The sequence below is a fragment of the Rhizopus delemar genome, genomic scaffold (genome assembly GCF_000149305.1).
Source record: "Rhizopus delemar RA 99-880 supercont3.3 genomic scaffold, whole genome shotgun sequence".
Lineage (NCBI taxonomy): Eukaryota > Fungi > Mucoromycota > Mucoromycetes > Mucorales > Rhizopodaceae > Rhizopus > Rhizopus delemar.
In genome coordinates, this window is record NW_027137829.1 from 2304828 (window position 1) to 2330566 (window position 25739).

The 25739-nt window shown below is 36.9% G+C and overlaps 11 protein-coding genes across 11 annotated transcripts; 5 read left to right on the forward strand and 6 right to left on the reverse strand.

Moving 5' to 3' along the window:
* Window positions 1-767: 767 nt before the first annotated feature.
* On the reverse strand, window positions 768-1056 carry RO3G_05096 (uncharacterized protein; the record flags this gene model as incomplete). The annotated part of the gene is made up of 2 exons (XM_067659686.1): window positions 768-905; window positions 964-1056. 2 exons carry the CDS (start codon window positions 1054-1056, stop codon window positions 768-770), a joined length of 231 nt encoding a protein of 76 aa, XP_067515787.1.
* A 2215-nt stretch (window positions 1057-3271) lies between these two features.
* RO3G_05097 (uncharacterized protein) lies at window positions 3272-3586 on the forward strand (the record flags this gene model as incomplete). Its single annotated transcript, XM_067659687.1, has 1 exon — window positions 3272-3586. The coding sequence occupies one exon, from the start codon at window positions 3272-3274 to the stop codon at window positions 3584-3586; it is 315 nt and encodes a 104-aa protein (XP_067515788.1).
* Window positions 3587-4117: 531 nt separating this feature from the next.
* Window positions 4118-5344, reverse strand: RO3G_05098 (uncharacterized protein; the record flags this gene model as incomplete). Its single annotated transcript, XM_067659688.1, has 1 exon — window positions 4118-5344. One exon carries the CDS (start codon window positions 5342-5344, stop codon window positions 4118-4120), a length of 1227 nt encoding a protein of 408 aa, XP_067515789.1.
* Window positions 5345-6682: 1338 nt separating this feature from the next.
* RO3G_05099 (uncharacterized protein) lies at window positions 6683-8001 on the reverse strand (the record flags this gene model as incomplete). The annotated part of the gene is made up of 8 exons (XM_067659689.1): window positions 6683-6961; window positions 7013-7139; window positions 7199-7256; window positions 7356-7443; window positions 7499-7563; window positions 7724-7780; window positions 7858-7920; window positions 7971-8001. The coding sequence occupies 8 exons, from the start codon at window positions 7999-8001 to the stop codon at window positions 6683-6685; spliced, it is 768 nt and encodes a 255-aa protein (XP_067515790.1).
* Window positions 8002-8539: 538 nt separating this feature from the next.
* RO3G_05100 (uncharacterized protein) lies at window positions 8540-9829 on the forward strand (the record flags this gene model as incomplete). The annotated part of the gene is made up of 6 exons (XM_067659690.1): window positions 8540-8710; window positions 8765-8821; window positions 8869-8982; window positions 9041-9228; window positions 9293-9419; window positions 9470-9829. 6 exons carry the CDS (start codon window positions 8540-8542, stop codon window positions 9827-9829), a joined length of 1017 nt encoding a protein of 338 aa, XP_067515791.1.
* A 422-nt stretch (window positions 9830-10251) lies between these two features.
* Window positions 10252-12534, forward strand: RO3G_05101 (uncharacterized protein; the record flags this gene model as incomplete). Its single annotated transcript, XM_067659691.1, has 4 exons — window positions 10252-10297; window positions 10351-10458; window positions 10523-10578; window positions 10636-12534. 4 exons carry the CDS (start codon window positions 10252-10254, stop codon window positions 12532-12534), a joined length of 2109 nt encoding a protein of 702 aa, XP_067515792.1.
* A 147-nt stretch (window positions 12535-12681) lies between these two features.
* Window positions 12682-13135, reverse strand: RO3G_05102 (uncharacterized protein; the record flags this gene model as incomplete). The annotated part of the gene is made up of 4 exons (XM_067659692.1): window positions 12682-12776; window positions 12839-12877; window positions 12905-13033; window positions 13126-13135. 4 exons carry the CDS (start codon window positions 13133-13135, stop codon window positions 12682-12684), a joined length of 273 nt encoding a protein of 90 aa, XP_067515793.1.
* Window positions 13136-13387: 252 nt separating this feature from the next.
* Window positions 13388-15279, reverse strand: RO3G_05103 (uncharacterized protein; the record flags this gene model as incomplete). The annotated part of the gene is made up of 7 exons (XM_067659693.1): window positions 13388-14240; window positions 14293-14424; window positions 14473-14681; window positions 14746-14896; window positions 14958-15011; window positions 15069-15127; window positions 15181-15279. 7 exons carry the CDS (start codon window positions 15277-15279, stop codon window positions 13388-13390), a joined length of 1557 nt encoding a protein of 518 aa, XP_067515794.1.
* A 914-nt stretch (window positions 15280-16193) lies between these two features.
* On the forward strand, window positions 16194-17579 carry RO3G_05104 (uncharacterized protein; the record flags this gene model as incomplete). The annotated part of the gene is made up of 1 exon (XM_067659694.1): window positions 16194-17579. The coding sequence occupies one exon, from the start codon at window positions 16194-16196 to the stop codon at window positions 17577-17579; it is 1386 nt and encodes a 461-aa protein (XP_067515795.1).
* Window positions 17580-18037: 458 nt separating this feature from the next.
* RO3G_05105 (uncharacterized protein) lies at window positions 18038-18845 on the forward strand (the record flags this gene model as incomplete). Its single annotated transcript, XM_067659695.1, has 2 exons — window positions 18038-18143; window positions 18199-18845. 2 exons carry the CDS (start codon window positions 18038-18040, stop codon window positions 18843-18845), a joined length of 753 nt encoding a protein of 250 aa, XP_067515796.1.
* A 604-nt stretch (window positions 18846-19449) lies between these two features.
* Window positions 19450-23902, reverse strand: RO3G_05106 (uncharacterized protein; the record flags this gene model as incomplete). Its single annotated transcript, XM_067659696.1, has 2 exons — window positions 19450-21957; window positions 22013-23902. The coding sequence occupies 2 exons, from the start codon at window positions 23900-23902 to the stop codon at window positions 19450-19452; spliced, it is 4398 nt and encodes a 1465-aa protein (XP_067515797.1).
* Window positions 23903-25739: the final 1837 nt, after the last annotated feature.

Consider the following 25739-nt stretch of genomic DNA (forward strand, 5'->3'; position numbering starts at 1 on the left):
GGATGCCCAGTCCCTATGGCTCAAATGAACAAGCAGCACGCCGGCAATTCAAATCGGGATTCGATCCACCGAACATCACAGGTAAATGGTTTATGGGGACATGAAGAACAAGGAATCTAATATTTTGTAAAGACGATCGTCAACTGGAGCTCGAAACTGTCCAAGATGAGGTTTGACTCATCACGTAACAATATACCGTAAGCAGATCTTAAATGACCCAAGGCATCTGTATTGATCTTTGTCCGTAGGAATGATGAACAGAATCAATTGTACATAAAGACTTTAATCAAGCTATTGACTGATGCCAAGGTTTTAGGTAATTAGAGAAAAATAAACTAACATACCTTACTAACCAAAACCCCCCTCATCAGAAACTTGGGACTCAAAATTAGAATCACTGATAGAAAAAGCTGGAAAACGAGAGTCCCTGGTGAAAGAAGCGTATCAGAGCAACTATGCTTGTATATCACAATTCATGTCTATTGTATGCAGCTTCATATTGAAAGATTACGATATCTTGCTAAACAAATGGTTTAAACGAAGCACATACTGGATCACTGAATAAAACTTGTAAAAAAAGACAGTATTCATCCCACTGTAGCCCCCAATCATTCGTAGGGCTTCACTCTAATAAGGCCATCGAGACCTTGTGTTTCCTTTCAGAAAAGCACACAGTGTAAGCGAATGCTGTTTGTTTGTTATTGTGTTTATTTGAGGATTGTAAACCCACACGTCACTGACCACACTCGGGCATCATTTTTCTACATTTAGCCATAATTAAGCCCAGTCACTCTCATGTCGTCATCTACATGGACATTAAGCCGCTCTTCTCTGTAATCTCTCGTCGCCATACTACCAGGAGAAAGGACTCTGTTGGGCTTCGGCAAGTCCTTTATGCGGACGTACTTTTTTTTTTTTAAAAAAAAATGAATATTTTTAATTTAATGGCTAGCATAATTTTACCTCGTCTTCAGCAAGTGTAGTTACTTTATCATCTTGAAGTACAATTTTCCCCAAAAGTTTATCTTGCCAAAATTCAAGTTCCCTTCCAGACATTTCTATTTTAAACAATAATAAAAAAAAACAAACAGAGGGTAAAAGAAGAAAAAGAAAAGAAAACAGGTTATAAACTTTTGCATTCTAACGTTTTAGTGTGGAACCATCAAACAGCGCTACTTGTGCTAACTTGCGGAAGTCAAAATGTACTGTAGTGTATATAACATAAAGTGCCATGTACAATAAACAACCCACACAATTCACATCGTACTATCTCGGGCCCTAAATCACATTGTTATATTCTAAATCGTTGTTGACTTTTTCTTACACAATAAAGAGATGTCAGTATCCATTTTATGAACAAAGGAACAAAAACTAAATATAGAGATGACCTAATGGAAATACAATAGGATGTACCTTCCAAATAAAGAATACACAAGCGAACCTTTAAAGCATTGATCCCAACTCAAAACCCAAGTGAAAAGAAGTCCCGATTATCCTGCATTTCAAGACAAAGAAATGACGATTAAGCCAATTAAATCAGAATATATAAATATATAGAATTGACAACATTTAACAAAGGACATCTTTATCTAAAAAGCTCTATAGCTTCTGAATTATTTTGAGTTACCAATTTTATAAGAATTACAAATGCCATTGAACAAGCTGATTTAATTCAAAAATATTTGATTTCCGCAAACTGGCACTGGCGGCGCTGCATGTTCCCAAATGCCTTTGTTGATCATTACTGCTAACGATGAATCCATATCCATGGTGTATCCTCTTTAAATAAAACATCTAATAACTAAACACATTTATTTTTAAAAAAAAACCTGTATATTTAATAGTTGGTTTGATGGAAGTAAATGCACCAATCATATGCTTCAATTAAAATTTGATGTCATCAAATAATTTAAATAGCAGTCATATAACACGCCAGAAATATTTTTTTCAGCTCTATAATTTTTTTTGTATTTGACAGGGCTGCAAAAAAAACGTTTTATAAATTGAAAATTTCCTGATTGGAAAAGCAAAAAAAAAGAAAGACAATAGAATGTTGATTAGACATCTTTCATCTCCAAGGTCTGTTATAGTCGATGTTTTGCGAGCAATCATCTCCAGACCAATATCTACAGACATTCCTTCAAGATGCTTTTCAAACCGCCATCGTCTACTGACAACATTTAAATACAGTAACGAAACTACAACATTCAGGTACAGAAGCAAGCTTTATACTACACAAGCAATTCCATGTCTTGAAGACAACCTAGATACCAAAAATGATGATGCATCCATTGGCCTCATCGATGGCAAGCAAGATCCTTCTCGGAAAAGTCGTGGCAAAAAAACATTTATTCCCATAAAACGAAAATTAAAGGACGGGAAGGAGATCGTCGTGAACGGGCATATGATGAAGCGTAAAAAAGATAAACCAAAGACAGTAGAAGAGTACAACAAGCGGATTGTTTATGCTATAATGGAAGATCGAGTCAACAAGGCCATTTTTTATTTGCGTGAGATGGAAAGCCAACGAATCATGCCTACCGTTCAGACATATGCTATGATCATCAACGGATATTGTAAACAGTCAGATATGATACGGGCACGAAAATGGCTCGATCGCATGCTTCGAAATAGAGTTGCACCAGATTCTTATATTTATACCAGTTTAATTGATGGATTTATGCGCTGTGCTGATATTTCTAAAGCTGAAGACATGTTCCGCCTTATGTTGAAAAGGAGGATTAAGCCATCCTTAGTGACTTATAATGTCTTGATGTATAACTCTGTCAAACAACTTGATATGGCATCTGCTTTGAAGTTTTGGGGGAACTTGCTAGAGGCTGGGTTAAAAGCAGACGTTTACACATTTGCTATCATATTACACGGTTTGGGGCAAGAAAGTCGCATAGATGAAGCATGGAGAGTGTTTGAATTGATGCAAAATCAACAAGTAGATGTGAATGAAGTTGTAGCAACGACATTGATGGGAATGCATGTTAAACAAAATGACAATGAATATGCTGTTAAATTGTTCAACGAGTTCTTCAATCTACAGTCACCACACAAACTAAAACCGACGAATCATACACGAAATGTCTTGTTGAACGCGATCATTTCAAGCACAAGCATCGAAACGATCAAGAGCTATTACAATGAGTACAAGGAATCATTATTAAACCCAATACCAACTGAATCACCCTACTTTTTGGGAGCCAATGTCTTTACATACACTTCATTTATGCGTGCTTTTCTGCGACACAATGACCTTTCTATGGTTGCTCAGGTCTATTCAGATATGAAGGCACGACATATTCAACCCACACTGGTTACATATGCAACCCTCATGCTTGCTCATGCTTTTATTCCCGATCCAATGTCATGTCAAGGTATACTTGAGGAGCTAAAGAAAGGTGGAGTTGAACTTAATGTTGTGCTATATACCATTGTGATGCGAGCATGGGCCAAGGCAGGTAACTGGGAAATGGTCAAGAAGACATATAACCAAATGAAGGAAGATAAGATTGAACCAAGTAAATTTACAATGGAGGTTTTACGATGGGGAAGACATGCCAATGATGGCATTTAGATTCTTTTTGTGTAAATAAAAACTCTTTGCTATTCGGTATTTGAGCTCTTAAAGCAATATTGACAGTTGCATTTCTTCAAGGTGAACGTAGATTTTGAATTTCAAAAAAAAAAAGCACCTTCCCCTACCGTAACAAACATATCATTCATTCGTGTTCTTGCTTTAAATCTTCGTAATTCCCTTTTCTCTTAGAAAGTTAATACCACTATTGTTTCCGAAGCTGCTACGGAGCAATTTGGTCTTAAGAGTATAAGGATATATAAACAGTAAAGACATAAAAATGCAGGACTGTCATTTCAATTGTATAAGGTGCAATTATTCAATTGAAGTTCTGTAGTACATCAACTGACTCTGTTTTCTTTAAACATAGTCTTTTATTTAAGATCCAATTGAGCGCAAAAATAATATAATAAACGTCCGCCCGGACCAGATCAATCCTTAAGGATGTTCATGCTTAGAAAAAAAACCTCTTTTGGGAGCAAGAGTAAAAAATGTGAAAGGGGAGGAATGAGTGGAGTTATCAAAGAAATGCTAAAGAAATTGGCTTAACCATATAAGAAGCTTTTGACCGTGGGGGTATCTGGCAGGGATCAGATTGTCATGGTGTAGCTGATCTAGTTCATGCAGTATGGAACAGATAATCGGCCATCGCTGATACCAAATGAGAGCAGAACTTGGGGGAATCGAAGGACGTAGAGGAAGCATATTCAAAAGGAATGACAGTGGATCCTGGACAGTTTCAGGCATAAACAAGCGTCGGTGTATATCAAGGCAGTTGATAGCATGATTCTTAGAGAGCTGTTGCATAGGGTGTTTTGGACATGGTCTCGGCTTGCCACCAGGGAGCCATCCTAGTCTCCAGCGTATACAGCGGCTACGCTCTGACTTAGACATGGGTAGCCAGAGTATAGGATCTATGGAGATCGATCGACGGCAGTGAGAAAGCTGCTTGGAGATTCGGCGTTGTTGACGGATCTCTAGGTTCTGTTGCAGAAATTGTCGCTTAGCAGCCTTGAATGAGCGGGTATCAAGTTCGTCAGTAGTAGATAGCGCCATTTTCCAAAGGGACGTCCGAGAGAGAAGGTACCATTGATGCCCTTTGGTATACTGGACGTAAGGTAGTAGGCGGTGAAGCAGTGTATCTTCAGGTAAATATAGAGAACGAAGGAGGAACTGCGCTTGTAGTATACTGACTTGTTCCGACATGAGGGGCAACTTGGACATGTGAAGCATAACCTTAGTGGACGCTTTGCCTCGAGCCCCGTAGATTTTTCTGATACAACTATTCTGGGCTTCCTCCAGAGCATGAAGTTGATGGACCGTGAAACGATTGATGGCTAAGCCGTACTCGAGCTGAGGCCGAACGATATGAGCGTAGAATCTAGTGCAGAGAAGCTTGGAAAAACAGGAAGGATTCACACCAATGGATGACAGCATGTTCATCGTTGCAAGAGCCTTGTGGGTATTACGTTGAATTAGTTCCTCTGAATCAAGATAACCACCCGGTTTGAAGGGAACGCCAAGGTATGCGAATGTGATTTCTCTTGGTAATGGCTGATCATACAGAGTGTATGTGCATGGATCTGTACTGTTGTCTAAAACCACGCATTTAGATGGGTTCCATTTGTATCCCATTTGTAGACTATGGATTTCACATTTTTGTAGTAGATCAACCATGTTTGAGCTTTCGGCGATGAGAACCACGTCATCGGCATAGAGCAGACAGTTGAGGGAGGGTATCATTTCCAACGGTGACATATCAGGAGTGAGAGCTTGAGGGCGTAGTTGGGCTGGAAGTTTGTTAATGTATACCGAGTAGAGATATGGTGAGAGGATAGAACCTTGTAGAACCCCAGTCTTTGGACTAATTCGACGAGAGGTTGCATTAGAAAGCAGGACTTCGACTTGGATATCGTCGAAGATATTACGTAATAGGCCTAATAAAGGAGGTGAGACATAATGACTGAGTGTCTCCCAAACGAAGCTGCGATTAACTGTATCATATGCAGACTTTATATCCAGAAAGGCCAAGACTGGAGTAACATGATACTTTGAACGCAGGATTTGGCAAATTTCGGAGAGGCAGATGGCTTGGTCCAGAGCACTACGGGACTCACGAAAGCCTCTTTGTGCGATATCCAATGGTGGTCCTTCTGTTTGTAAGACTGACTCTGTTTTGGAAAAAGTAACATTAATTTATTGTAATTTTTTCTTATTGGTGCTGTTGTCAATGTCCATTTGGATAAGAAAATTTGCAAATCGCCTTGAAAACTCTTGAAGACCAAGCTCTCTCTCTCTCTCTCTCTCTCTCTCTGGCAAACTGCTTGGTCTGGAAGCTACTCAACAAGTTGGTGAAATACTGTTCGCACTATTGTTATGGATGATACAAAAGATGTAAGAAATATCAATAAAAGGTTATCAACGTGCTTTTTATTTACTTTTCTTCTCGTTCTATTTCTCAATTGAATATTTACTCTGCTGCCTGCTCTCTTGATCCCAGGTTTTGTATCTTGATTCCTCATATTGCTGGTGATGAGCATGATAAGGTCGCTATTGAAGTTTCAACAAATTCTTCAAAACAGCAAGCCTTTACAAGACACCATTACCGTTTTAGCCATGAACGAATTGTCTGAAGAAAACAAACTCATTATTGATCGTACCCGTAAAACTCAATGTTTCTTGGCTCAACCTTTCGCTGTTGCTCATGCCTTTGATGATTATAGGGCTCACTATAGCATGCTTCAAGATACTATACGTTTCTTTAAGGAAAACTTGGGTTTCTTTAAGGAAAACTTGGGTGATAAAGATGATGCTTTGCTCGAAACTGCTTTCTATATGGAAGGCAACATTAATAGCATTTTAAAAATGAGCTAGGGAGCTCACCAAGGAAAGACTGGCTAAAAGAAAGAAATTGTTTATTCCATACTTACATCAACATATGCGTGCACATATTCACACGCTCATACACTTGATATTCGATGACACACATTAAAAAATAGACAAAAGGAATGAAACATAAGACACTAATTTTTTTTTTCATTGATGGTGAACACATAATACTTGTGATATACTTTTTTATTTTAAAAATGATCAGTGTTAATGTCCACCTGTAGTTGGAGCAGGAAGAGGGACAAATAAGGTTTTTGGTCCACTGCTATTTCGACTCATTGCCTGTAATGTTTCCAAATAACGAATTTGGATTGCTGCTGGTGTGTTTAGGATATCTGCAGCATCACGCATAAGTTTGGCTGCTTCCACATCAGCTTTAGAACTAATCACACGGGATTCACCTAATCTTTTGGCTTGGGCTGCCGAGGAAAGAGATTCCTGAAGTTGTTTGGAAAGTGTGATGTCTTTAACGAGTGTGGATTCAATCTAGTAACAGAAAGTTAATACGCCTTTCCAAATAAAAAGTAGCTTTATTACTTTGACTCCCCAGGATTTTGCAATAGGTCCAATGATCCTGTGTAGTTCACTTGAAATGGCGCTCCTGTTTTCAATAAGATCTTGTACAGTGTGTTCACCGCAGACATCTCGTAAAGAAGTACTTGCCCTTGAATAAATTTAAGTATTCAATCTTTAATTTAGACTTTATCTATCGCAGGGCTATACCTTTCAACCAATGCATGATTAACATTATCAACACCATATACTGCCTGATATGGGTCAACTATATGCCAATATAATACTGATTCGATAGATATACTAACATTATCCTACACATTCCCTTTCATGTTAACAAAATATAAATAAAACATTGAAAATCTACTTGCTTTTGTAATGACATCTTGTTTAGGAATATCTGTTACTTGAATAGTGATGTCGATTCGTTTTATATCTTCCGTGACTGGGTTGACCTGTGATATGTAAAGATCAATATGTTTATATTCATTGCTACATTAGTATATCTACCTTTGCCAACCCAGGATCGATGCACTTGTAGAATTTACCAAACTTTTCTACAAGACCAACATTACCTAATCGAAAAGTTGAACTCGATAAAATTTAATCGTAAAAAGCAAAAGCAAACCTTGCTGGACTTGTTGATATGGATTTGGACAGCAGACAATACACGGAAACTATATGCATTAGAGTGAATATATAAACAAAAGCCCAGAAATCTTTCTTTTTTCTTACTGATCCAAAGAATCCAATTGTATTTCCTATACAAGTCATCATTGTTTCGTAAAACCCCTACGATAATTATGTTTTAGAAAATGTCAAATCATAGTAAAGACATAAGTTAGCATTTACGTGAGGAATATCTTTACTGATATCAAGCTCTCTGGCATAAGAAGGCTGCACACCACGTACTGCTATTCCGACCATATCATCTAATCATATTATTTAATTAAAATCTGATAAACAAGACAATCAACTTTACCTGCTTTATTATAGTGGCTTTGAGAGTTCATATTATTCGAGTATTAGGAATCAAGTTGATAGAAGAAAAAAAAAAAAATGAAAAATGAAAAAGATAAAGTTATTATATTTTGAATTTCAAAATAAAGAAAAAAAAAAAAAAATAAAAAAACACATAAAAATTACACAAACGAGATCATTCTATATTTTGCTAAACATATCAAATATGAAACTTATTGTTCTTGATTTTCCTTTATGGATCAACTGCTGAGCACTGAAAATGACATTTAGGCTAAGCAGCATCTATTATTTCTTTAAATTTCATTTTATTTTTTGTTTTTGTAACACGTCTCGTAACATTTTCTTACAAATTTAGCAAATTACACCAAAATTGATTTTCAGCTGTGCTCAGCATTTACTATATTTTTGTTGTTACCATTGTGCAGTGCATAAAAGAACTCTAGTCATAAGAACGTTATTTTAAACAAAGCCCTTCTTGTGTTTTTCCTCATTACTTTTTTTTTCTCTTTTTTTTTTTGATATTTAACAAATCAAAAAATTTATTGACTTTTTTTATTTTCTATTTAAAAAATGAGTATTCAAGATTCTTCTCCATTGATTCGTAGCGGTTATGATGCTAAAGCAAGTCCAAGTGTTGCTGGTGAACCATCTCATACAGTCAAGCAGGTTAAAGGCGACTTTGCAACAAATGGTGTACAACCCAGCTTTGCATTAGAGCTTGATATCAGTACTATTAAACACGTAAGATCATATGAATATATCTGTTAATGGATTTCACTTATAAAGTTAGAATAGGGATGGTACGGTAATATGATGAATGGAATAGGTTCTATTATTGGCGCATTAGGATCAGTAATGCTTTTGAGTAAAAGTTAAAGAGATGCTAACGTACTTTTTAGATCCCTTGCTGTGTTTGCTGTCCTAACCCATATAAACCTATCAAACAAGGGCATGTAGGTCTCATATCTCGTTTTGGAAAGTTTTACAAATGTGTCGATCCAGGCCTTGTCAAGGTTAATTAGAATTCATAAACGATGATATTTATTTTTTGACCTTATTTTCATATTACAGATCAATCCAGTAACAGAACGCATACAAAGAGTAGATGTAAAAATACAAATTGCGGATATTCCGCGACAATACATCATGACAAAGGATAATGTCACTGTATTAATTGATTCTGTTCTTTATTGGCATATCATTGATCCATATCAAGCCCAATTTGGTGTTAGAGATGTCAAAAAAGCATTGATAGAAAGGTAATACAGAAATAGAGTTAAAAGAAGTAATGCCTAGAAAACTGAATGGGAATCTTTTTCATAGAACTCAAACAACGCTTCGACATATCTTGGGTGGTAAAGTGTTACAAGAATGTGTTGAGAATCGTGAATCTATAGCACAAGAAGTTCAAGCGATTACTGGTAGTGTAGCTGCTGAGTGGGGCGTCAAGGTAAAATGATAATGATGATAAAGAATATTAGACTTATACAAATCTGTTAGATTGAATCTATTCTGATTAAAGACTTTAGTTTTTCAAAAGAACTTCAAGAGTCTCTTTCTGCAGCAGCACAAGCGAAACGTACAGGGCAATCCAAAGTAATAACAGCTAGGGCCGAAGTAGATGCTGCCAAATTGATGAGGGAGGCTGCTGATATTCTTAGTACTTCATCAGCAATGCAGATACGATATCTTGATACTTTAACAAATCTTTCAAAAGCTCAAAATACTAGCGTTGTCTTTTTGCCTCCTTCGGCTGATAATGCTGCTTTTATTAAAGATGGCCAAGGTCAAGTAACTTCAGTCAACGCACTTCAAGCACAAAATTTCTTAAATATTGCCAGCCAACGCGCTTTACAATAAATACGTCTCATTTAATCATCTTTTATTTTTATATTTTGCATGATTTATGCAGCTTCCTGTACTTGTCCAATCAAATAAAGCAAGCCTTTATCTACCTAAAAAAGGTGATAATCTCATTCCCCCCTTGTACATCTCATCTATACTGGAGTGACTTGGTATAATTTTGTTATATATTTGCGTCCACAGCATGGTGTTTAATGTATGCTAGCAAAAAATGGTATACAGGAATTAAACAATTTCACTTTTTCGGTCTACAGGACTTAAGACCATTTATCTTTCGGTCTACAGGACTTAGTGGTGTACGATAATCCTGACTCATTCATTTTTCCAATTAAATTGGTCTCCGTCAGATTTTTTGTTTTCACCATAAATAGCTGAGTTTTTTTCGATTTAGACAACTTTATCAAACACATTTCATAATTATGTCTGCTGGACTTCGCAACGCGTTTAAAACTGCCAAAGAACAAAGTAAACATGAATATTATCACTGATGGCATTGACTTACAATCCTATTTTCTTAGACCGACCCGCATTTGTTAATTTCATCACAGCTGGATATCCTTCACCTGCTGAAACTGTAGAAAACCTATTAGCTTTGGAAAGAGGTGGTGCTGACGTTGTTGAACTAGGTAATTAACAAAGAAGATAAAAAAAAAAAAAAGAAGAAACAGCGAAACTTATATGAGATTTAAGGTATTCCCTTTACCGATCCTTTGGCTGATGGACCTACCATTCAATATGCAAGCACAGTAAGTATTTTTTTATGAGTTTATTGCGATAAATTTTTGACATTTCTCAAACATTAGCAATCACTCAAACATGGCACAGACATTCCCATGTGTCTTCAAATGGTTCGTGATGCTCGTGCTAAGGGTTTAAAGATTCCTGTTGTCTTTATGGGATATTATAACCCTATCCTTGCTTATGGAGAAGAAAAAATGATACAAGACTGTAAGGAAGCAGGTGTGAATGGATATATCATGGTTGATTTACCACCTGAAGAATCACACAACTTCCGCAGTATTTGTTACAAGTATGGTCTTGCCTATGTCCCCTTGATTGCACCTTCCACTACTGAGAAGCGTATTGAGCTCTTGGCCACCATTGCAGATTCTTTTATTTACGTCATCTCACGTATGGGCGTTACTGGTGCCAGAGATAGTGTCAACACAGAATTACCTGAAATTATTGCCCGTATTAAGAAATATACCTCCGTTCCATTAGCTGTTGGCTTTGGTGTGTCTACTCGTGAACACTTTCTTCAAGTAGGTGCCCATGCTGAAGGTGTTGTCATTGGATCTCGTTTGATTACTTTGACTAGAGAAGCTCTTGAAAACAAACAAAATACTTCTGAAATTCTCCAACAATATGTTGCTGAAGTCAGTGGACGTAAACAGCCTATTGAAACCTATGCCGCCAGTGAAGCCGGTCAAGCTGATTTGGAAGTGAATGATGCTGCTGGTCGTGGACCTTTCTCACCCGACGACATCAAGAACTTTTATCAAATGCAAACTCGATTTGGTAACTTTGGTGGTGCCTATGTGCCTGAAGCCCTTGTGGACTGTCTTACCCAACTTGAAACATGCTTTATCGATGCCATCAATGATCCTGCTTTCAAAGCCGAATTTGAATCTTACTACGACTATATCTCTCGTCCTTCTCAACTCCAGCTCGCCAGCCGATTGACTGAGGAAACAGGTGGTGCTCGTATCTGGTTAAAACGTGAAGATTTGAATCATACAGGTTCTCATAAGATCAATAACGCTGTAGGTCAAATCTTGTTAGCCAAGCGACTCGGTAAGAAGCGTATCATTGCCGAGACTGGTGCTGGACAACATGGTGTGGCTACTGCTACTGTATGTGCCAAATTTGGTTTGGAATGTTGTGTCTACATGGGCGAAGAGGATTGTCGTCGTCAAGCCTTGAATGTGTTCCGTATGAGAATGTTAGGTGCTACTGTTATTCCTGTCAAGGATGGCTCTAGAACATTAAAAGATGCAATCAATGAAGCCATGCGTGATTGGGTTGCAAATGTATCCACCACACATTATCTTGTTGGTTCAGCCATTGGTCCTCACCCATTCCCTATGATCGTTCGTGAATTCCAATCTGTGATCGGTAAAGAAACAAAACGACAAATGCTTGAAAAGGCTGGCAAGCTGCCTGATGCTGTGGTTGCCTGTGTGGGCGGTGGTTCTAATGCGATTGGTATGTTCCATCCTTTTGTTGAAGAAAAGTCTGTTCGCATAGTTGGTGTTGAAGCAGGTGGTGATGGTGTTCATACCGAAAAGCACTCTGCTACTTTATCTATGGGAACACCTGGTGTTCTTCATGGTACTCGTACTTACCTCTTGCAAGACACAAAAGGTCAAATCATTGAAACACACTCTGTTAGTGCCGGTTTAGATTACCCTGGTGTTGGCCCTGAACATGCTTTCTTGAAGGATTGTGGAAGAGCTGAATATCGCGTGGCAGACGATGCTCAATGTTTGATTGGATTTAGAAAATTGACCCAATTGGAAGGTATCATCCCTGCTTTAGAATCCTCTCATGCTGTCTATGCTGCTATTGAATTAGCCAAAGAGCTACCAAAGGATAAGGACATTGTGATCTGTCTTTCTGGTAGAGGTGACAAGGACATGCACACAGTAGTTGAAGTATTACCCAAGTTGGGTCCCAAGATTGATTGGGATTTGCGTTTTTAAAGCAAGTGTATATAATCGTTTTATTGTAATAAAGAAGCTTAAATAATGTAATGGTATTTTTGTTCGATGGTATTTTGTGCAATCCATAAAACGGCCGTGCTGTATGTTACTTATTTTAATATCAATTCGTGTATTGATCTATCGATTTTACCTCAACATAATTAGTACGCATTGAACAACATCTGCTATTCCAAGATACATGTTGGGTAAATCTATTCCTTCTTCATATACGTATTTGGTCACTAAGACAGCCTTTTTTACATGTATTAATCGCATTTTCTTATGATGTACATGTATATATTACCACAGAACCCGATATTCCACCCGCCATCATCGTAAATCCCTAAATAATTTTTTTTTTAATTTTTACCCCTCTTTTTTTTTTTTATTTGTTGAGATACCAAAAATAAAAATAATCTTGCTCTCCATGTCACATATTCATCATATACGCCCCCTTGGAGTGTCTCTTTATCAATCAAGTTAACCCTATAATTGAAAACTAAGGATATATGCTGAAAAAAAAAGTCCCTCTTTTCACGTACATAATCATTCCAAAAGTTGTAACTATCCCAGGTATCCAGTCTTCAATACCTGGAGACATTTTTCTGTCGGGTAAAGTTGACAGTACTGTTAAACCGTCAATAAACGTCCACCAACCAAAGGTAAACTGTTTAATGTTGTTAATTCATGTCTTTCACATTAGCCAATGTCTATACCAAGAAACTAGCCAAATAAATGGCAATACGCTTTCCTTTATTACCAAAAGAACAACAACCGCAAACAAAGATACTAATGTTATTATCCATAATTTTTTATTATTGAAAGTATAAAATAAAAATAAAAAAAAAAAGAATTAAAATTGAGCAAAACCAAATCTTGAATGTTTGCGTACAGGAGAGCCAAATAAAGCAGTATTGCTTCTTAAAATTTGATGAGAAAATGGATTAAACGTGCCTGTATATTTTGGTGTCGGGATAGATTGTATAAGAAATTCAAACGGTGACATATCGTCTTTTATAGATAACTGTTCTAAGCTTAAAGGTGGTGTCGTTGGTGTGTTATGGCTGTCATCATCAAATGACGTTTCATGTAACCCAGATACACCAATAGGCTCTTCTTCTTCTTTTGTCAACTTTGGTACACACATTTCTTCAAACGCATCACCCAATACAAATTGAACGAGATCGTTAAATAGATAATGTTCGTCTTCATCCTCTTCTTCTTCCTGCGCCTCTTGAGCGAGTCGTGTCTCAGATGGACTAGCTACTTGCTGCTGCTGTAACAACTGTCCCTTTTCTTCTTCTTTTCTTTGCTTTTGAAGCAATTCTTTACGCTTCTTTTTCTCTAATTTACGTTTCAACACGGTAGGAGACACGTGTTGCTTTTGTTGCAGCTGTTGTTGCTGGGCAACAGCAACCGATAGAGGAGGGCCAAAGGCATCGGATGTCAAAGTGCGATCGGGCAGGGCACTGCTCTTGGTAGTAGGTGTACCGGGTGTACTTGATTTTCCCCAAGAGGCTGTAGCAGGAAGTGCTGAGCGCTCTTCATCCGCTGCAGTTGATGCCTTTTTGATGACAGAAGAGACAGGGGGGAAATCGGAAGTAGATATGGTGGGTGAACTGTATTGTGATGATCTAGGGTAATCTTCATCGTCTTCATCGCTATCATTATTGTCATAAGACATTTGATCCCTCATGCGATGTTTACTATATTTCTACGTTAAAAAATGGTATTTTATACACACTTTTTTATGTTTACCCAGTAGCAAGTTCTTCTTTAGATATCGTATCTGCATCTTCACCTGGTTCATGTAAATATAAACAGTTTGGATTTGGACATGACATATTACGAAGATAATAAGTACAATATTTAGTTGTACCATAAGAAGCTCTATATCACATTAAAACACGAATAAATAGCCTATATTTGTTGCTTTACCTCAAAATCCTTCCAGCCATGACACTACCATCCACTGCATGAATAGCCTTAGCAGCGTCATCTTTTCTAACATAAGTTACATAAACAGCAGCACTAGGTTGCATAGAAGTTGCACCATTAGCATGCGAGGTAGGCGCAATTTGTCTCTTGTTGATTACAATCTTTGCAATTTTGCCAAACTGTCCAAAATAGTCGTTTGATCTAATTATCTACAAAAGCTCCATTTATTAGTCAAATAAGAAAAGAGGGAAAAAATATTCATTGTTAATTTACCTCTTCTGTAGCTAATTTTGGGTGAAGGCCAATAATATAAACAAGATTTTTCTGAACAACTCTCATGTTAGCCAAATGACGACGATTAGCTGCTTCCATATCTTTTTGTTGACGTTCCTTTTCTTTCTTTTCCCTCCTAATTCTTTGAATTCTATTTATATAATAAAGAAGTTTAGTACAAGGAATAATAACAAAGAAAGCTCTCTCTTTACTCGTCAGCACTAATAGGTTCAAATTCTGCTATTTGTTCAGAATATTCTCTTCGACTAAAAAAGGAGAATGTTAGATAACAGAGTCCATTTCACAGGCCTAGATCCATTTACCAAGCAGGACATCTCCCGTTAAGATTCTCTCTAATGTGATGCCAACAGAATCTACAAATCTTTTTTTTTTACTTAATTACATTCCTTTCTTGTTTTATTTTTAGTGTCACACCTTATAACCACATGGACAAGGTCTAAAATTTCTATCAGCAATGTCTAATTCCTCCATACAAAGAGGACATTCAAGATCTTCTTCATCAGAACTGTACATTTTTCTTTTTAATTTATTGTAGAGAAAAAAGAGGGAAAAAACATTTTTTCGAAGCAAAAAAGTGCTTTCATCATTTTCTACTCCGATAAACAACGCGTTTATATTAAATGAAGCCCTTTATTTATCAGTTTGCACATCAGAAGGATTATAACCAAATATAGGAAAAGCCAATTGCTAGATTTTGGAGAGCTACTACAAATTTTTATGACCAAATATCAAATATTCCTAAAAGAAGAACAGTTGCTTTTATTGTTGTTGATATTATGTTCCTTTACTTTGACCTGGTTGAATAGTCCTTGCAATAGTCGTGTATTCCTAAAGACTTTGCCATACTCTTATAGAAGTTTACTAGAGACTTAACTTATAAAGACACCTATGATATATATCAAGGTTACTGGGAGAATGCATCTGTTATCGCTCTAAGCCTAAAGCAATCCTTGCCCACAAAGGCAAAAAAAAAAGGAGGCCTAATACGTAAAGCAACAAAGAAAAACAGGTTTAAGAATTCATGATATAAAATGTGTCTTGTGTTAAACAAGTGATTTCAAAGCAAGAATAAGTGGACAGTGCATGATTCTGGCTTTATAACTACGTTTAAAAGTGTTTCAAATCTCACTTCTCTTTTTTGATGTCTATGAATCTTGGATTATATTAATATTTTTTTTTTGTTGTTGCTAATAATCATCTTTTTCTGTATGAGTATACTTTACTCAATTGGTATACTTTTAAAGTCCTGATATGGTTTTTAAGTACAATCGATCAAGAATACTGCATATAAAATAAGTGCTTTTTGATCAACCTGTAAATACAGATATTATATAAATAATAATGGTCATGTGTTTATTTTGTATGAAATATAATATGGCATCTATCGCTTTCTCTCTTTTTCTTTTTCTTTTTCTTTTTCTTTTTAAATGAAGTCCCGTCTCTTAAGTTTGCCAAGCGAAATAATTGAACATATCATTCATCTATCCTCTATAAAGCCATACGATGAGGCAGATTTTCTTGGTTGGTGCTACCCTGAACACAATTATGTACATTTGAAATATATTGCTTTATCCTGCCAACGTCTGTATAAACTCTGTGCACCCTTTCTTTGGAAACACAAAGAATTCATTTTACCCCGAGAGTACGATGTAAAGAAGGGAGAAGCTATTCAAATGGCTACAGATTTACTTTCTACACCTACTGCGTTATCATCTAATTTTGTTCTTGGTGACCATATATGTTCCTTATACAGAAACTTGACAACCGGTCCCCATTTTGATTTAGCCAACTCAAGTCTGATGGCTCAACTTGTGCCTAATCTAAGAGCATTACGTATCGACTTTCACCCATCACCTAGAACAGAACATTATGGATTGAGATATTTCTTCAAACACTGCCCTCACTTGAAAGAGCTCTTTATCAGCCATTGCCAAGATACCTTTGATGATTTCGCTGCCATCTACCAATACAAGCCAAAACTTACTTCTTTAGCTCTAGTAGACTGCACGATCAAAGAAGATACATTAAAAGTCATAATTGAATTACTTCATCCTAATTTAAGACGGTTTCTTTTTCGACAAGTCTTGATTGAACCCAAAGCACGAGTTAAAACAAACATCACTCATTTATTGGCTATATCTCACCTTGATTTCCTTCATCCGTTTCACTTTCAAAATTCAAGAGCGACAGTGATACATCAACACATATATATCACAGCTGCATGTCATTTGACCCAATTGGCACTCACAGACTCTATCAACTGCTGTGCACTGGAACAAATCACTCAATCTTCGCCTCTTTTAGAAAAATTAGCTATTGTTATACACGATTATTATCCTGAACAGGTTGCACGTTGTGTGATGGCGATCACTAGTCTTCAAAAAATGCGCGTTCTCTCGATTGCATTTAGAAAGCATTACCCAATCTCAAGAGAGTTTGAGAGGTTTCCTTGTCATGCTCCTTCACGTGTTTGGTCGTATTTTGCCATATGCATGCCAGAATTAAAATCACTTTACATATCCACATCAAGACTGCTGTTATCTAGTGATTTTATACCTAATCTCATTAACTATCATCCTCACTTGGTCGATATTATGATCTATAGTATTGCATTCACAACACAACCTCCTACTGAAGTTAGTAGCAATTTACGAGATGAGTATTTACGAGAGTACGAATCTATTACATATACTACTTTTGAAGAATATCAACCATATCTTTACACGCGTCAGGAAGCAATAGAAAACAATTATGCTCGTATTATTGACGATGTATCCGATGTACATTTATGCTTTATCAAAGGTTACAAATAAAGAATTTTATGTGACGCGTCTATAAAATATGATTTTAGATAGTTTTTTTTTTTTTTTTTTTTTTTTTTTTTTTTTTTTTTTTTTTTTTTTTTTTTTTTTTTTTTTTTAACTCATTTATTTATAAAATGGCTTATGAACAAAAACCAGTGGACTTCATAAAGTCTGTCATTTCAAAAGAACCAAAGACTGGTTGGGACAGTGCTCATGTTGCTGGAAAACTTTCAGACGATGTAATTGAAATGGCTGCAACTTCTTTTACAGAATTAGATAAACGAACCAAATTAGACCTTTTATTGTCATCCTTGCACTTTAAGCCTAGAGATTTGACTGCCTTGAAAAATAGTTTTGTAGAGGTTTGAGAAAGAAAAAAGTTTTATTACTGAGATTCCTTTTGTTTACCAATATGTTGTTAGATCTGTAAAATAGCAAATACTGACGACGATGATTTTGTAAATATCATGGCTAATATCCTTGAAACATATCCTGAAACACAAAGCTTGAACATTGACAACATTAAACATTGGGATCATTCTGATTCAGTCTTGAACAAACTCAAGTCATTCAGTAAATAAATAAAAAAACACCTAACCTAATCTCATTATCTAATTTTTTATAATAGTCAAACAACATGGTATTAGCTTTCACTCCCCAGAATATATGATATTAGATCCTAAAGTACGTCCTGTGCCATCTAATGTCTCACCTGATTTTACACAATGGCAACCAACAACCACACGGCACTGTGTGTTAACAGAAAATGTAGAAGATCGTATTCACGCAATCAGTCCTGGAGACCAACTAGCCGCACTAGCAGAGAGAGAAGAACGCGCAGAACAAGGAGCAGATGTACCCACCATGACGGCTCAAAAAAGACCTAGTATGGCAGATATAACAGGAATGGGAAAGCGTATTCTCACTTCTCCCACTTCTAATGTTCCCAATCCATTCAACAGCTTTGCTTCACCCCCCACCACACCTACCTCTGGCAGTTTCCCCAGACCTATTCGACCACCTCCACCAAGAGCTGCTCCTGCAGGTGGATCTAGTTTGTTTATCACAAAGCCAAAGCCAAGATCTGCTGGTAAACCTATTCAGCGTACTCCCAGTGGTAGCCGAACTTCAGCAAGTGTACCTAGAGGCTTTCAGAGACAACAGAGAGTCCAAATGCTTGATTTTAAGGCCGCAAGTGAATTTGAGCAAAATGCATCTGCAGCAATAAAAAAGGCAAATGAAGGTAAGAAAAAAACATCTTTATTTATTGCATAAAAAATAATATTCATATTATTTATGTGTGTATAGATTTGAGGGCGCAAAAGGAGGAAGAAAAACAAGAAAAAAAGAGAGTGGCTGAAGAGAAAAAAGGAAGGAAATCCATTGAAGTAAAAAAAGCAAGGAAAAACTCAATAGGTGCTGCTGTCGATGATGCTGTAAGCATAATAGACAACACACAACAACCACAAGATATACAGCAGCCACAACAGCCACAGCAGCAGCAGCAGCCACAACAACAGCAACAGCTTCATTTACAGCAGCAACAACAACAACAGCAGCAGCAAATACAGCAACAGCAAATACAACAACAGCAACCGCAACCGCAGCAACAATTGCAAAAACAACCACCTCAATTACCCGTAAAAAAGGCGTATGCTGGAAAAAAGACAGAGTTCTAGTTAAACATATCTTTATATAAGATTATTAAAATTATAAAATCTTCTCCATATCATCTAATATGTTCATTTGAATTTGAATATCAATAGAAAAGCTCATTTCACTTTACATTCAATTAATTATTGTCTAATTAATTATTTTATTTTCAATTTATGTAATAATGTACAGTATAAAAGAGGGAATTCTAAAATATTTAAAGAGTTTATCGCTTGGCCTTTCTGAATAAGAATACGAAGAACATGAAAGCAAAGATATTAAAGACACAGTATGCACAAAGGATACCGAAATCGCGCCATCTATTGCTAAAGTTCCAACCAATTCTTTCTTCATAGAATTCATTACCATATTTGTAGTTACAGTAGTTACATGAGCCAGTTGCATTATTATCTTCAACATAACCATTACCACCAGCATTGAAGAAGTCAGCCATATAACTACCACAAGTTGTACCATCGGGAATAGGGATCTTTACAAATTCAGAAGCATCGCATACCACAGGGATACTGTCCATGACGTTGACAACAAGACCTTCGATCAAATAATGATAAGGGTCAACCCAATACATCCATGAGCTCCAGAACTTGGGCATAGCAGAAGGAGGTTGCATGATACCAGCAAACAAGATCAAAATGGAAGTAAAGAAAGGATTGATGACAGCAGCCATAGGAGGAGTACTTGAGAATGCAGCAATAGTGAAACCAAGTGAAACAGAGTAGAACAAGAAAACAATAAAGTGGATATAGAAGAAACCAACACGATCGGAGGTGTTCATAAGACCAGCAGTCCAGTAGAAACAGAACAAGAAGATGGTGGAGAAGAAGATGAGATAAGGAATTTCTACAAGGAGACAGGATAATGCAAACGGTGCCCAACCATAGTAACGAGAGGCATATTCACGACGGAACCAGGTACGTTCTTGCATGAAACGAGGTTGAGCCAAAATAATCAAAGCGTTACTCATCAAAAGAGTGGTAAAGACAGAGAACATACGATTTTGCATATCAGAAGGTGTGTTACCCAACTTCCAGAAAGAGAAACCAGAAAGAAGACCAATGAAGCAGACGTTAAAGAGACGACCCATGTTATAGGTAGGGCAACGCCACCAAGAGACATTCATACGCTTGTAGACAAGCCAGAATTGTTGGAAGAAAGAAAGTGAGTATGGGCTAGCATTGTTTTTGCGATTGGGATCGATCGTTTGATGAATTTGTTCAAGTTCTTCTTCCAAGGCCTTGGCTTCAGGGGAAGATTTCCAGACTTCAGACCAATCTTTGGTAGCCTTGCCAGCAGTACCAGCACCAACACATTCAAGAATATATTCGGCAGGGTTAGCACTAGGAGAGCACTTGGGACCGCCATTTCTTTCAAAGTAACTGATCATTGTAGAAGCATCTTTACCAATTTCACCAAAGTAGGCAGTCTTACCACCACGGACCAAAAGAACCAAGTGATCAAAGTGCTCGAAAAGAGTAGCAGAAGGTTGATGGATGGTACAGAGAACTGGCCAACCAGCATCAGCAAGTTTACGAATGAAACGAACAATGTTGTAAGAACTTTGGGCGTCAAGACCAGATGTAGGTTCATCAAGGAAAAGAAGCTTGGGCTTACCCACCAGTTCAGTAGCGATCGTCAAACGCTTGCGTTCTTCAACAGAGATACCAACACCAGCTTCAAGATCACCAACAAGAGCATCAGCAATCTTTTCCATTTCCATCAAACGAATGATTTGTTCAACATAGGCATCTTTTTCTTCCTTGGGGACTTCAGCAGGTTGACGAAGGTAAGCAGAGAACTTGAGGGCCTCACGGACAGTAGCATTAGGGTTATGAACATCCATTTGTTCACAGTAACCAGTCGTACGTTCAAAGTCAGGGCCAAGAGGTTCACCGTTCAGGTAAATACGCCCTTCAATCTTACCAATAGTCTTTCTTTGAGCCAAAACATCCAAAAGTGTAGTCTTACCAGCACCAGAGGAACCCATCAAGGCAGTGAGATGACCAGGTTTGACAATACCACCAATATCATTCAAGAGTTTAAGTTGACCGCCCTTAACGGGGACAGTATAGTCAATGTGATGCCAAGAGAAAGTAGTACCGGTAGTAACAGCTTCCATTTCTTCATCTTGTTCAAGAACAACTTGTTCCATGGCCTTGGATTCATCCATTTCCTTAGGAGCTTTGCCTTCTTTGTAGACCTTGGTAATAGAACCTTCCTTTTGAAGATCAACATATTCCATAGCGAGAGCAGTCAAAACAGTAAAAAAGATGAAAAAGAGAATAACAGCAACAAAGTCAATCCAACGTTGCCAGGTTTCGTAACCATAAGCATAGTGGAGGTAACTATCACCAAGAACAGAATTGGCACCAGGGGTAGCACCAGCAAGACTACAGGTCTTGTAAGCATCATTAGTGTATGAGGCACCGTAAGGAATAGATCCAACACCTTCACAAGAGAATTCCATGCCAGTCAATTCATTGGAGATCAAGGCCTTGTAGCCATAAGCAAGGGGATTGATCCAGTAGATCCACATTAACCAAGGGTGCATTTTGACATAAGGAATCTGATAACCAGAGTAGACCAATGCAGCAATCAACAAAATGGATGAAAGTTGAGAGGCAGTGAAGAAGTTTGGTGAAACAGCACCCCAGAAACGGAAGAAGCCATTCATACACAAGTTAGTCACAACCAAGATAATGAAGAAAGTAAAGAACTAGATGAAAAGTTTGTTAATAAACTACAAAAAAAATAAAGTGTTTTATATTTACCTTTCCAGCATCGAGTACGAGACCCATCATAAAGTAGACACAGATTTCAAAGATTAAAACCTGAACGATAGCGAGAGGCACATCGACAATGACTTGAGAGATATAGAAAGCGGAAGGACGGTAGAGGGCAAAGTGTTTATGCTTTTCCAATACACGACGACCTTGCATGAAAGCGGAAAGTTCAGCCTGAGCAATTAAAGCATTGAATAAGAGTGAGAACAAGAAAGAACCACCACGAGAGAAAGCACCGGTAACATCTTGAGGCATCTTGAAAAACACGGAAGCCATGATAAGACCCTTGACAACAACGCCACCATAACGAGAGATCAAAGCACCCTTATCACCCCAAATAAGTTGGAATTGACGGAGGGTAAGGGATTTGACTTGTTGATAATAGGTAGCGACATAAGGAGAGCGGACAGGAGCATGTTTTTGATGAGCTTCGGCGAAAGCTTGACGGAACTTTTCATCAGGACGATCCTGATTAATCTTTTGTTCGTATTCGTCGCGTTCACGCATCATTTCACTGTAAACAGCAGATTCTTTGTAAGCCTTTTCGAATTGAACCGAATTGACAGGGACCTTGTTCTTATAACCCTCGCGGTATTCACGTTCATTCATATTACAGAGACCAGTCAAGAAATCAGGTGTAGATTTACGATCAGGACAGTAGAAACCCATTTCCTCAAAGTAAGACTTGGCAGTAGCAGTAGGACCAAAGTAAATACAACGGCCTTCATCAAGAACCATGACTTTATCAAAAAGATGGAAAATACTGTCAGATGCTTGATAAAGAGTAGAAACAGTAGTCTTGTGTAAGATATCGGTCATGATACGAAGAGAACGAACATAATCAAGAGCAGAGGAGGCATCAAGACCACGAGTAGAACAATCCCAACAGTTGATAGAACTACGTGTTGTCATTTGTTCAGCAATCGAAAGACGCTTACGTTCACCACCAGAAAGACCACGAACAAAGGCATTACCGACCATGGTGTTCATTTGCTTTGTTAAACCAAGCATATTTCCAAGCATGTAAAGAATTTTGTTGATAAATTCCTTTTTAGTTTCGCCTTCAAGACGTTTACCAGGAGTCTTGTTCTTCAAGGCAAAGCTCAAAGTTTGCTTGGTAGTCAAGGTAGGATAATGAAGATCTTCTTCTTCGTTATAACAAACTTCACCACGGTAATACTTGGAAAATTCTTGAGCTTCAATACCACCATAGGACACAGTACCCTCAATGCTTGTATAAGAGGCACGCATGTTTGCCAAGACGCGAAGTAAAGTTGTACAACCCGCACCAGGACGACCGAGAACAAGCAACATTTCACCATCCTTACAGAAACCATCGTTGCCCTTCAAGATAGTGAAATCATTACCAACTTGCTTGCCCCATTTCCAGAACTTTATGGTATCTCTGATCCAGGTCCAATTTGTTGGAATCACCTTTGCATCAGCACCAAGACCTTGGACAACCAAATTTTTCCAGATCAAGCCCATATGTTTGGGATACATACCGGCATTGGCGGATTGATCATTTTGTTCACTCAAAAATTCGGTAAGATCAAAGTCCTTGACATCTCCCTTTTCGGCAACATCAACAGCATCCGAGGCATGAGTGGATTTGATACGTGACATACGAGACTGAGTTGTTAATTCTCTGCGGAGTTCTTCGTAGTTGGACATGGCATTTTGAATGTTCACTGCATTTCCGCTGACTTCACCAAAGTCACCGCGATGGTTTTGACTAGAGAATTCTTTTTCACTGTTGGTTTCTTCTTTTTGATGTACTTCTTCAATGGTTGATTCGTCTGATGAATGATGTGTTTGTCTAAATTCTTCATCCCGGTCAGTGTGTACCGAGAGCATTGGTTGCAGTGGCATATCCATATTGGATCAAATTACTTTTGTATTAGGATGATTGATGTATTAAAGTAAAAGAGATTATGCAAATAATTAAAAAGTAAATGCAGGTATATGAAGAAGTAAAGAAGACAGTGAAAAAATTAAAAAAAAAACTTTTTTCTTGGAAAGTTCAAGAATTGCCTTCTTTTATAAGTTTTTTTTATTATTAATAGGTGATCGGAAAAAGTTGACAAAGCCTGAACAATTCTGCCATATCTTCAAATTCCGAATAACAAATTAGGTGCCTTTAAACATTTGCGGTAAAACCATTGTCTTTAGTTGTACAAAGGCATATCATTAATATGATTATCAAATCAGACAAAGTGTATATTAGCATACCAAGTTATTCTCGTTGATATAGTTATTATACATTGAATTAAATGACATTTTATTGCTCACAATCATTTCATGTAGTTTGGGTGAATGGTTTTTTACTTAGTAATAAAATAACTCCGGTTTAATACTACATTTTGCCCAGATCATTAAATATGGAACATTTTTTTCCCACTCTCGGTAAATACTTTTCCAAAAACATAGCTTTGAAACAAACCAATGCATAAGCATTCGCTTTCTATTGGTTATCAATGAACCCCCTTCCCCTTTAATTTCGAAAATTGATATCACAGAAATCAAATAGGAACAACTTGCTGTGAAGATACATATTGGTTGTGCAACTGGGCGTTAAATAAATGAAGCTTATCGGTTCTTCCGAATATTGCACCAGTATATAACCTGTCTAGAAAAAAGATACTATTATTCATTTACAAACAAAAAATAATTTAAACCATCTAAACCTATTTCTCATAAACAGACTATCCTTTTCAATAATAGTTCAAGTAGTTACAAAGGATTACATTTCGCATAAACAGCATTTTATGGTAGCTTGTCCTACTATTACTAATTAAAAACATATTGAAGATAAAGGATACTTCTTTAGTATAAAATTGTTGGACCATTAAAATAAAAAAGAAGTATGATAAATTACAAGACTGCGAAATGAACCGAGAATACTTGTGGATGTTTTTTGATAACCTTTTTTATAATCCGGACGATAGGATTCAGTTACCATATTTATTACTAATTTCAATCATTTTGGTTACGCGACTCACATCTTTTTTAAAAAAAGCACGAGAGCTGAACATCCTGAATGTTACTCAAGAGGATTTTCATTTCTCTGCAGAAAAAATCTCCGTTTCAAGATTAATTGATATTGAGAGAAAAACCAAAAATCAAGTGGTAATGTATCTGACCGAAATCCGGATCAAAGGAACAGCCAGCTTCAAACTCAGGACATAAATAAATGGTCCGAAATTTTGATCTTCAACTTATCTTTTTTTTTTCCATTTCAAATCAAAGTAATCAGATCTGTTAAGTGTGTATACTAAAATAGTATGGAAATATTCTTTATTTATTCATTACGATTTTATAAATTATAATTCTTGTATTTATAACAATGATACTATCAGTAACAATATCTTATTCCCACCGCTTAATGTGATTAACCATCTAAAATTAAGTTTAGGCTTGATGTCTATGTCAATTCAGATTCAAGAAATGAAAGTTTAAAAGTAGAAAGATTCGGATAAATTAATTATTAAATAGTAAAATGGTCTAATTCATTAAGAAAAAAAAACCCCCCTCTTGTTTAAATAAGAAAAAGAAACTGATTTAAAAGAAATACTGACGAAATTACAGCCGTGATTCCCAAATGTTATTATTTTTAGTTATGAAGAAGATAATTTTTTTTTATTTGAGGTATTTGAATAGAATGTAAATTATATATACAGAAATCAGCTTTATTAGGCAAGATATTTCAAAGATA